The sequence below is a fragment of the Pelecanus crispus genome, chromosome 3, assembly GCF_030463565.1.
Source record: "Pelecanus crispus isolate bPelCri1 chromosome 3, bPelCri1.pri, whole genome shotgun sequence".
Lineage (NCBI taxonomy): Eukaryota > Metazoa > Chordata > Aves > Pelecaniformes > Pelecanidae > Pelecanus > Pelecanus crispus.
Window position 1 is genome coordinate 30,647,177 of NC_134645.1, and position 11,958 is coordinate 30,659,134.

General features: G+C 40.0%; 1 protein-coding gene across 1 annotated transcript in view; it reads right to left on the reverse strand.

Annotated features, from left to right (window-relative positions):
• XDH (xanthine dehydrogenase) overlaps positions 1-7,459 on the reverse strand; it is a 51,010-nt gene extending 43,551 nt beyond the window's left edge. The window contains exons 1-2 of the mRNA XM_075707044.1: positions 7,406-7,459; positions 555-612 (exon numbers count right to left, since the gene is read on the reverse strand). Of these exons, the coding sequence (XP_075563159.1) occupies positions 555-612; positions 7,406-7,459 (112 nt within the window). The remainder of the gene's footprint in view (positions 1-554; positions 613-7,405) is intronic.
• Positions 7,460-11,958: the final 4,499 nt, after the last annotated feature.

Below are 11,958 nucleotides of genomic sequence, written 5' to 3' on the forward strand. Positions count from 1 at the left end.
GAAATGTGACTGCGTCTGCTCATGTGAGCATGCCCACAGTATGTGGTGGGAACCCCTGCCTCTGAGTTTACATCCCTGGGTCATCTGATAAACAGGCCACAGGATAATAAAGTTATTGGATATTAACTATCCAGTAATACCCAAATTATTGGATGACACAGCAAGGAGCTCAAGTGGCTGTAACATTTTGGCCAGAAAATTCTTTACAATTTGTGTGGAACAAGCCTACATTTCCTTCAATTTTATTGTCATCTCAATATTGTTTTCTTTCCATCACATTCTAATTCCTCACAATTCTGAGAGTTTTCCCTTGAAAGTATTAATAAATTATTTAAAGTTTATTCAAAGTATATTATTTATAATTTGCTACTGTTTAAGCTTGGAATGCCAGCTGTAATCTTTGCCAGCAAGCAACACAGACCATGCAGAGCACTTCCTCCTAGACACCCGTGCACAAGCTCTGCCCAGCGCTCAAGTGACAGGCAGAACAGTAAACAATTATGAAATGCTGTAGGCATTTGAGGCCTTCTGTGGTTTCTTCTGACACTGGATACATTTTCTTCGCAGATAGGTTAGCAGAGTTGTTTCTGGGTCCACATCTTTTTCTACCACCTGCAAGAAGCGAAAAGTACTGTTACACACAGAATGCTTTACAACACAGATATGCTAGCTGGAAGGAGAAAGTTTGGTCTTTCTGCAACTTCTTTTCCAAAGCAGGGAGAAGAACAACATTTCCTTGAATTTGCTGTGACAGAGAAAAGTATATGCATTGCATATGTCAGAGTTTTTCAGCCATGGCACACCGAGGCAAATGTTAAAAAATGCTTCATCAAAAGTGGCAAACAGAATTAGTAGTGAGCAGAGAGAGAAAGAACTGTGTTTTGTACTCAAGTTTTGAATTCCTGACATCTCCCCAAATTGCATCTTATCTGTATTGACCATGCATAACTGACCTCTTTCCCTTCTCCTTCTTACTATTAGAAGATAAAGAGAAAATAAGAAGATAAACGGAATGACAGAAACAGCATCAGTAACAGACTTTGCAGAGAAAAAAAATCAACAGTGGAAACCCCTAACATGACCAATAAGGCACTGCAGGACAGACAGCAAGTACCAATCATCTTGAAGTTTCTCTTTCTTCCCTGTTAATGTTAAATCAATCAGTGTTACATTAGTAGCCATCCTAACTGTGGGAATGTGAAAATCCAACCAAGGAGAAATTTTCTCTGCACATTTTGAGTCAGCTCCATCCTATTAAACAACACTATTTAGCAGTTATCTATTAGACATAAAATTAGATTTTACTTCAACCTTTGCCCAATGGTCAGAAACCAAAGTTCTGCCCTTGCCTCCAAATGGTCACAGAGCTCGTCTTCACTTTTCCTGTTATTAATAGAGTGTCAAGAAACTTTTCCAAATTCACTATGTGCCAGAATGTAATCATGTGTTCTTGGCTCTTACATTGTGCAAGTCCTAAGTACAATAGTTACAGTTTATTTAAATTAATCACTCATGGTTTGAAGGGCAAATTGAAACAGAGGTCATTTGTGTAAACCTTTTTTCTTACTGATAAGAAACCTTCACAATCTCTGTACGGCTTCAATTTTATGCCTTTGACACCTGACAGGGTTATTCTAAAGAGACAAGGTTCATACTTCCTATTTGAGTCCATGTTTTTAGAACTACCCGATAAAGTTGCTGCTACAAAACACAACTGGTCATTTTTTGCACATCTCATTCCTGTATTGGGGATAAACTACAAGGAAACAGAGCTCATTCTTCTAGCTTGGGGATGTCTTACCGTAAATCTTGCAGCACACGTATTGCTGCTATTCAGAGCAGAGTGCTCCTGTTCCCTCATGTTCTGGATGCACAGAAACAAGTAAGAGCATACAGTGGCTCTCTCATGACCAGTTGGTTCAGAGTAAGCACGTATATCCCTCTGCAGTAGTTTGGTAAACAGATATGAGTAGACAATTCCAAAAATGCCTGTGACTACGAGTGTCCCATGGACAAAAGGCCTTTCACAGCCATTTCACAGGCATAGAGCCTTCCCCAGCAACTCATACCCTCACTATCAAGCCGAGTTTCTTCCTCAGGGCTGTGCCAATGGCCATTGCAAACCCTTCCAAAGCAGCTTCCAAGATAGCCAGGCACAGAGAAAGAGCTTCAGAATAGTTTTCCAGATGGTTAATGACTATTGAGATTATTCTATGCTTAGATCAAAGAAAATGTCTCAAGAAGTTTTCCTGAAAGAATCCAAGAAGCGCTCCATTATGTACTCAAACCAAGCAATTAAAAGTTTGGAAGTTAAGTAAGAAATGAAACATGGGCCTAAGCCTTCATTCAGCGAAGCATTTAGCCACTTAGCTCCACACACTTTTAGTGAAGTACTTAAGCATGTGTTAAGTCCCAAAGTCAAACCTTTGCTCATCTTTATCAGAAAGTGGCTCCCGCTATGCAGTAGATCACATCCTGAACAATCCACACTCTTATCCTGTTCAAACCAATAGCCCAGGATTTCTACTTCAGTCACTTCAAACTACTCCACTGTACCTGTATATCTGCAATGCTGGAAGAGACTTGGGATCAGAGGGAGATAAGGGATAAGAGTTTGGAGGACATTCTGGATTAAACCAAATCTCACATGTCAGAGAGCAAGGAGTCATTTCTTTGCACTCAGATTCCTGGTGGGGGGATGCTTGTTTATAAGTCTCTCTTGCTGGCCACAGAGTAAGAACTTTTTACTGTTCCTGCCTTTTGTACATTGTCATTGATGCTGGTTTCATCCTCCAACATGTCATTCCTCCAGTGGTTTGTTACAATTACCTGCTGTGATTTGTTCTTAAAATATTTTAAAACCCTGTGGGTGGGGATAACATCTTCTCTTGTCTGATGCCCAGAACAGTATGATTCACAGCTCAATATCTTACCCATCAAAACAATTCTTCCTCACCTCCCCCACTGTCCTTGTACAGAAGGAAACTGAATTATATCCATTGCCTTCAGTGGGAGTAGGAGCAGCCTACTTAGATATTGCAATTCAAGAAATATTTCCTTTTTGCTCAGTTACTGGTTTTTAGTTTTTCTTTTTTTTAAAACCAAATGTCATATTTCCAGATACATCAGATTGATACTTACATTTTGGCAGATTCAAAACTGTGGATTTTACTGCACGTGGTAGCTTAAATATTAATCAAATGCAGAAATAAACTTTGTTGGAAATGTTAGGATGGCACTGACAGTCAAATGACTCCCAACAAATTTGCTCTGCACTGTTGTGTTTATACTACACATCTATTTGTCTACTGATTCTAAGAATCTTAAATACTCAGATCACCTCAGCAGGGAGCCCAGCCCAGCCCTACAGTTCTTCAAGCTTTAAGTACTACATGGAACAAGTTCCTAAGCAGTACTCTACACTCTTAGAGCCTGTGGGCTGGTCCAGAGATGTGTTGAGCTCACTTCCCCATGACTTCGTGTACAAAACTTGGATCTCAATAAATATTTTGTTTGCTGTCTTCTCTACCTGCCTCTCACTAACTCAGATAACTTTGCCTTTACAACATAAAGCATCATATTTAAATTAGTATTCCCAGAAAGTTAAAGAAAGGATTTTTCAATTTAAAGGAACAGTAGTTGAACAATGGTAAATAGAGGAACAAAAAGGAAAAGAAAGCAGAAACTTTCCTAGTTTACCAAACAACATGCTAATCTTTCCATCAGCTAGGGTCTTTAAATGAGAAACAGCTGCTTTTCTGAACAACAAGGTCCCATTCAATCACTAGTCCCTAGTCACTCAATTAGTTGCAAGAAGAGAAGGTGAAAGGTTTTAACCAGACTGCCACACAGCAAGTCAGACTAGTCAACGGTAAGGGTCCCCTAGGACCTTAAAATCTGTGAGTGTGTATTCCTGAAATCAGTGAGAGATTCCAAATAAATTTACTAGGGGAAATTATTAGAATACAGATGAACAAACTGAATATAACCACACAATGTAAATCTGCTATTGGTCGTGAGAACATTTTGTTCTGCTTTAAACCAGCACACTGAAAACTTGTAATTCACTGTTTATGTAGGACCCAGAGGGTCCCAAAGCACAAAAAAATCCTGTATTTTGGCTGGTCCCATCTGCAATCGAACATCCACAGGCTTTGGAAGAGGTCTAATGTGGCTTCCAGCACAGACCCCCTCTTAACATTCAGGATAGAAATAGAAATATTGACTCCACGTGTCTGAACTAAAATTACATGCTACATATGCATGAGATGGACTTGTCAGCTGAGGAAAACAAAATTGCCATTATTAGCTTTAAATTGCACGTGTTCTTTTCCATTCTAGGCTAGGCAGGCTACCAAGATAACTTCATGTTAGTTGTGTGCCAAGCTTTATGCCCAGTGAAGTAAACAGGTGCTTAAAATAAACAATCCTGAATGTGAAGTATGCTCAGCTGTTCTGAGGAGACTTTTTCTTGACAACATTACACACTGGGCTAATGAGAAAGATTTGCTGCCATGAAAGTCCCTATCTTATCAACCACCTCTTATCACGCAATTTTGTACTATGACAAAATATCAGCAGCCCATTAGCAATGTCAAGCTGTCATGAATTCACACAGCAGTAACCTTTCCCACTGGCCATGCTATCACATTCTTTGCAGCTAATCAACTGGAATATTTAGTCAGGACTCCAGATGGTTGGAGCCATAGCCTAACTTGCTACCTGCTGTTTCAGCAGCATTGCCCAGGCACTTCCCACCACCCCTTCCATCACACAACCTCTTGTGTGCAGAAATGTCCCAACAAACTCCATATTTGTTGCCTCAGATTGGCTTGCCCCATGAGTCCAATTCTCTCTCTTAAACCTGCATTTGGTAGGGGTGTAACACAAGCCACTTTGGCAGCACACCCAAAAAGGGAATAGGAAAAAAAAATGTCACTGGAGGCTCTTGGTAGAGCACAATCCAGGAAGCCATCTCCTCTCTGATCAAGTGGAACCTGCTCCTTTGCTAGCACTGCTGGTTCCATGAGCCAGCAGGGAAGGGTGCTGAGACAGCCTTGACATGTGGAACGAGTTGGTACCATTGGTAGTGTTAATTGTTCCCTGCTGGGTTTTTTTAGCCAACAACTGCCAAGATCACACTGTAATAAAGCCCTTTACATGTGTACAAGGTCAGCCTCAGGATGTGGCTTTTGTAAACAGGAACTGCAGTTCCATAAAAATTGCCAAAATGCACCAAGGGCAATGCCACTCACAGCATGTTCGTTAGCTCCAGGATATAGCAAGAACAGACAGCAGATACAAAAGGAATTGGTTGTCTTCTGCTGCTAGCCTTCTGGATCTAGGCTGCTCCTTCTCCGCCTCACCCCACATGCATAAAAGAGTCTCACAGAACCAGTTCTGTGCAGCTTTGTCTCTTCTCTTTTGCTTTGACTAGTATACATTTTTGTATGTTAGCCAAGAGTCTCCTCCAGGAAGAAGGGCTTTTCTACCGATTTACACAGAGCAATGCTCCTGTAATATCTGAGCACCAACCTATGCTGAAGCACCAGCTGCAAATGTATATAGGAATTTGTTTATAAACTCTTCACACCTACCATGAGTGGCATATTGGTTTTGAACCTTAGCTGCTCTGGCACCAGAACTACAATCCTTTTTCACTAGAGCATGCCAAAAAAAGAAAACAAGGCAGTACACTTGGCCTGTACCAGGGTGTAGATTGCCCAACATGTTTGTGGCAACCTCCAACTGCAAGACTCAAAAAGCTCCCACTTCACCCTCCAAAAATTGGGGTTCACAGAGGAGGGATCTGAAGTCACTAAAACCTTCAAAAGGGTGAGATGACGACAAGATGACCACCTGTGCCCATCATAGCAGAAAGTTCATCAGATGAAATGCACAGATCATCCTGTGTCACTGCTTCACGATCTCGATTACCAGACTAAATTAACTAGTCATGATTAACTTGGAGCTTCAAGTTTTCACCTCCCTCTAGAAACAATGAATGGCTGCTAGGTCAATTAATGTTGACTTATGAACCATTACTGATCTGTGCAAGCAAAGCTTCAGTTGTCATCCTTCCTTATAAAACCTCAGAACCAGGGCTGGGTTCTACATCAGTATTACATTCAAGAGCTCTTTGACTAACTTATAATCCATACTAGATAAACTTCATTCTTCACCTAACTGTTGATACTTAGATAAAACAAAACTTTGATATCTAATGCTCTAGTACCTTGGAAAGTTCAAATTCCAATCCAGTTTGAGATCCAAATTCGTAACTAAAACACCCTACTTGCAGCAACAATCTTATCCACATTTACACTTGATTAAATGAGCACAAAAGATCAAAGGCAAAACTGATAGTAATCCTGTGCCAGTCTGAAGGGCAGGGCACAGAGCTTTGTAAACAACTAAGAATATTGTGTGATCCCTCAAAGGATTAAAAAATTAATTCTTTAGCCCAAACTTAGTGCTGCATGTGATTGACCCCTAAGCAGTGCCCAGGGAAGGTCCATAACCTCTCAGCTCCACAGTACACAGAGGATATGCAACCCTCTTCCCTCCCCAAGTTTCCCAGCTGCAAGCTGCTTTGGCACAAGTCTCCTTGACCAAGTAGCTAGGCAAGGGGAAGGTGGCAGGGCAAGATTAGCATCGAGTTGAGCTCAGAAATAGAACTAACTTGGTACTCATAGTTCAAAAAAAGATGCAGCCTTGACTCGTTACAAGCTTTTGAAGAGTCAAGGCTGCAATGCTAGCCAGGGGAAGTCCAAACTGAGAAAGGGGACTCCGGGACAAACTGTTCAAAAGTGTCCAGCATGTGCAAGGACCACCTCACCCTCCTGTGAGACACAGTCACTTCTTAGGTAATTGTCAGTAGTTGATCTAGGAAACAGTATCAGTTAATGGTCTTTAATTTTAAAGAGTTTTCTAGCTTCTTAAATGGAAATGGAATGAACATTTTACTTAAATCCCTTTTAAAAATCAGCAGTCAGAATTACTTACTGAACATATGAATTATATATTGATGCTTACATTTCAGTCACATTTTGCAGATCTGTTGTAATTACTGAAATTATTTCTAGTAGAAATGCCTGTATTAATTCAGTGCACCTTTATTTAAAAGTAGTTACCTCAGAATTGCAGCAAATTATTGTCAACAAATCTAAAATGTAAAAGGAACATTATATAGTTGTTACTCTCTGAACAAATCACAAAGTAAAGTCAAATATGAGAAAAAGCCACTTAGCAAAGCAATAAATAGTCTTCACAGTTTAGTATTTAAAAGTCATTGCAATTGTGCTGGTATTAGAAAACTTCAGAGGAGGAAAAAGATGACTAGAAAAATAAATAATCAAGCCACAATCCAGGAGCAAGCCGAACAGAAAGCTGGAATCTTCCTTACCTTTTTACCGTTCACAAAGAAAACAAGTTCATCCCTTGTCTCATTTGGAGCCATCCTGCACACCTTCCAAAATTCACTCAAATACAGCCACAGACCACCCTTATGAGAGCAGCCTTACACCCCACAGCGAAGTGAGCACCAGTGATATGACAAGTAATATGAGCCTGCCTTAAGAATGGTTGACTTTATTTCTACATCAGTGCCCTGTGAAACCCCATATTATATAAGAGCCAATGAAGAGGCGTGCCAGCTGCGTTTGGTTGGTGCTTCTGCAGCAGTAATGACAGAAAAGGAGCTGGAACGAGCAGAGTGACCCGCCCCCTTTTATATAGCAATAGATCACAATTCAGCTGCATTCCCTTTAGATTATACTGCCAGGCTTGGGGCACTCGGAGTGTGCCACTGCAACGGCTGCCAGGAATTCACTGTATTTTGCAATACAACGCAAACTCCGGGGGAGGGGGGCGGTTCTCCCAACTATCCCTAGCTGAATATTGGCAAGAAAAAGCTCTGTTTCCCTTGGTTTGTGCTTAGCCATCCACCTGGCATTCACCACAGAGGTCTCTAATGAGAGCACCTGCTTATTTAAAAACTCCTCCATCCATGCACATCAGCTAGTAGACCGACTGCAAGACTTTCAGTATTTTTCCTTAGAGTTTTAAAGCTACAGTGTCCTCCACCTGCAATGTCATAATTTAAACAGATAAAAGCAACTCTAGAGAACTGAAACTCTGACCCAGCACCTCAAAAGAGGTGCTGAGCTAAGACCATAATGTTTTCACTGGGCTCTTAAAGCTTTTGGACTTACCTTTTCTGGCTTAATCCTCACATCCTGGATCTTAGGTGCATGTTGCTAGTGAAAGACAGAGGAAAGCCAATTCTTTGAATAATTTTTTGTCTTCCATTTCCTTGGTGTTGGTTTCTTCTGGTTCCTCCATTACACAACCGTACATTTTCCATTGTTTAAGTCTTCCTGTTTTTTCTTCCAAAGTTGTCACAGAATTGTCCACAGACCCCTAGATATGACACGTGTTGGTTTCACGAACAAAATATCTAAACCCCTAGTTCCAGTTTAAAATTCCTCCACAAAACAGCATGATTCCAAAGTCTCATGGAAGTTTCCTAGCACTGTAGTTAATCCTGTCTGCTCCATTCTGATTTTTGTGACTTTGCTTTCCTTCTTCAGCATACCAGGCTTATTAGTTTCAATTAGGTTTTTTTAATTTTCTTAAAATCCTTGGGAAAGCACTACACCCTGGGAATCTCTCTGAACAATTCACAAAACAACAAAACCTAATTAAATTACCATTTTCAGAAACAATCTTTCCTTCAGTATCTTGGAAATATATCAGAGTGAATACAATGCATATATGATTTTTACCAGCTTTTATCTTCTGACTCATGTATTCTATTGCCCAGCCTACCCCCTAGAAAATCCATTTTATAACAAGTGTCAAACATTGTCTCAGCACTTCTTTCAGGTGTTCAGTTTGCTGAAAGTATAGTTCACAAACTTGTGCTTAACACCAGCTGCCTTAATCTACATTTGCGGTGAAGTTGTGCATAGCTGAACCAGTGCTGACACCTATTGTCTGGCACCTCCCACTTTGCAGTACAAAAGTATTAGAAAAATTACACTTTTCTCCAAGAAATCTTCAGCTCTATTACTTTATAACTATGTGCAAATTTACTTGAGCACTATCCTCACGTAGCAAGCATCAATCTCAAAATTAGTGTACACAAGTTTAGTACTCATAAATAGTTTTGTAATATTTTAAATAACAATTATTACTCATAACCACAGGTAACAAGTTACAGCAATCTTAAAGCAACTAGCCATTACAGCATCAACACCAAAATCAAACATGCTTAGTTTCCTAATCTGTGTTTTCCATAACATACGATGTTGTTCTTAGGTTTATAGAACACTTGTAATCATGTCATCTCGTGTTTAAGGAATCCCATGCACAAATTTTTGTCTAGCCTTGGTGACAGCCCTACAGCTAAACTGTCCCTTCCTGCTAAACCTGTAAACAGCAACTTACAATAGTCTATCATAATGTTTATTTTTTGATCCATCAACCTATTATATGTGTAATATAAAAATAAATACGTCCATGATAGTGACCTCTATATGTGATTACACAGTAATATAAAACTTCAGACCTCATCTCAACAGTGTCATTGATCACACAATACCAAATTCATTCATTCTCTTGCCACCCTGATGGGATAGTCTATTACTATACCCATTTCACAGGAAGAGAAGCAAAACACCTAGAACAAGAATTTTCCAAATCCTCTAAATAACTCTGGAGCATGACAGCTTGTGCTATTGCAGTCCCTTAACCATTTTTGGAAATCCCACACTAAACACAACAGAGGATTACCAGAAATGACAGAGAAGAAAGTGGGGGGGAAAAAAAAAAACATCAAACCCTCAGTAAACTATAACATAAGAACATCGCCATTAACATAGGCTCCCTTAAGTGAGCTAAAAATAAAAACTTTTGTCAATCAAATACAAATTGGTTATGAGACAAGGTATTCTGACTTACCAGTCAGTTAAAGTCTAGCAGGTTTCCTATTTTAGAAATCAGCCCATTCATAACTGAGAGATACGTGTGTCTTAGAAGTTCAAAATTCCCTGCAGTCTCACTCATTAAAGAGCTCAAAAAGCAGTCGATATCAGCCAAGAATATAAAAAATAAAAAAAGCAGCTGGCTTTTTTCATTCTGACTGGTTAATCCTGCAGATCTGGCTGTTGCAATCATAATGATAATCTGTTCCGCAGATCATCATATGCGTAGCTCAATACAGTGAAATTTACAGAAACACCATCCCTGCCTAAGGAGTTTACTGCCAGAATTAGGTAAATGCATGAAAGTACAACAAACTAATGCCAGAGATAATAAAAGAAAAGGTTTAAAACAAAGGTGACAAGGTTTGTTGCTTTGTTTTCATGTTCATACTGCAGGAAATGGGAGGGAAGAAAGTACAGGCAGCTCCAAAGAGGATTCTGTGGAGGGGTTGATGAGGAGCAGTTTGGTAAAGCAGGTAGTAAAGGAAAAAAAAGTCCCAAGTCAGTACTTTAATGCAGTACCCCATATATCAAGCTTCCAGTGTTTTCACATTAACTCTGTGCGCCTGCTATCCCTCTCTGATAGCTAGACTACTACAAATTTATAAGGTATCCACTGGTGCTAAAACATGCAGACAGCATCTTGCAACTGAAGTGGAAATGACTTGTTTGCTTTAGATCTGGAGATTGCTCTTCAGCTGGCGCAGAGATCCTTTCTGGGAGCACGTACTGGCACTCTTTTCAGGGATCTCAAGAGGTATCCACCTGCCAAAATTAGGGTCAGCTGTGAGGGTATACCAGGTTAGTTAGGGCTTTACTGTCCCTGTTTCAGCTGGAGTAGAGTTAGTTTTCTTCCTAGTAGCTGGCATAGTGCTGTGGTTTGGATTTAGTAGGAGAAGAATGTTGATAACACACTGATGTTTTAGTTGTTGCTAAGTACTGCTTGTGCTAGTCAAGGACTTTTCAGCTTCCCAAGCTCTGCCAGGTACACAAGAAGCTGGGAGGGGGCACAGCCAGAATAGTTGACCCAAACTGACCAAAGGGCTATTCCATACCATATGACATCATGCCCAGTATATAAACTGGGGGGAGTTGGCCAGGGAGCAGCGATCACTGCTCAGGAACTGGCTGGGTATCAGTCAGCAGGTAGTGAGCAATTGCATTGTGCATCACTTGCTTTGTATATTATTATTATATTGTTATTATTATCATTACTATTTTACTTTATTTCAACTATTAAACTGTTCTTATCTCAACCCAGAAGTTTTCTCACTCCTCCGATTCTCTCCCCCATCCCACCGGGGCAGGGGGAGTGAGCAAGCGGCTGCATGGTGCTTAGTTGCTGGCTGGGGCTAAACCATGACAAACCCACATCTTACTCCTTAAAGATTCCTTTTCAGAGCATAAACTATTAGTGGTTGTGTTGCTTTGTTGTGAGTGTTCTCCATGTAAGTTTAAAAAAAAAAAAAACCACCCACACTATATTGATTACAGACTGTGAATGCAGAGGCAGAGTATTGCCTGAGGATGTCCGTTCTCCTTTGGCATCACCTACTGACCACTCTTGAAGACAGGCTCCTGAAATAAGTAGACTTTTTATCTGACTGGATAGGGACATTGACACTTTATTGGCAAAGTCTCCCAAAAGATCTTAAAGAAATGCAATCTTTTCAGGATCCTAATACAGGCAGTAAACTTATTACTTTGCAATAACAAAAAAAAAATTCATAAAATTGCCACATGAGTATGAAAGTAAGGTATTGCTTTTTTTTTTTCCCCAAAGACATTTATCAGGGTGAAAAAAAAATTATAAGTTTCATGCACTGTCTTATGAGGTGTCTAAATTCCTGTCTAGTTACAGATATAGGTTTGAAAAAGATCATGGTCACAAAGCAAATATAAATTGGATATCCTCATTGAGGTTTGTGAATGGATACTAGCTCATTATTCATGAATCACTAATCATTCAGTG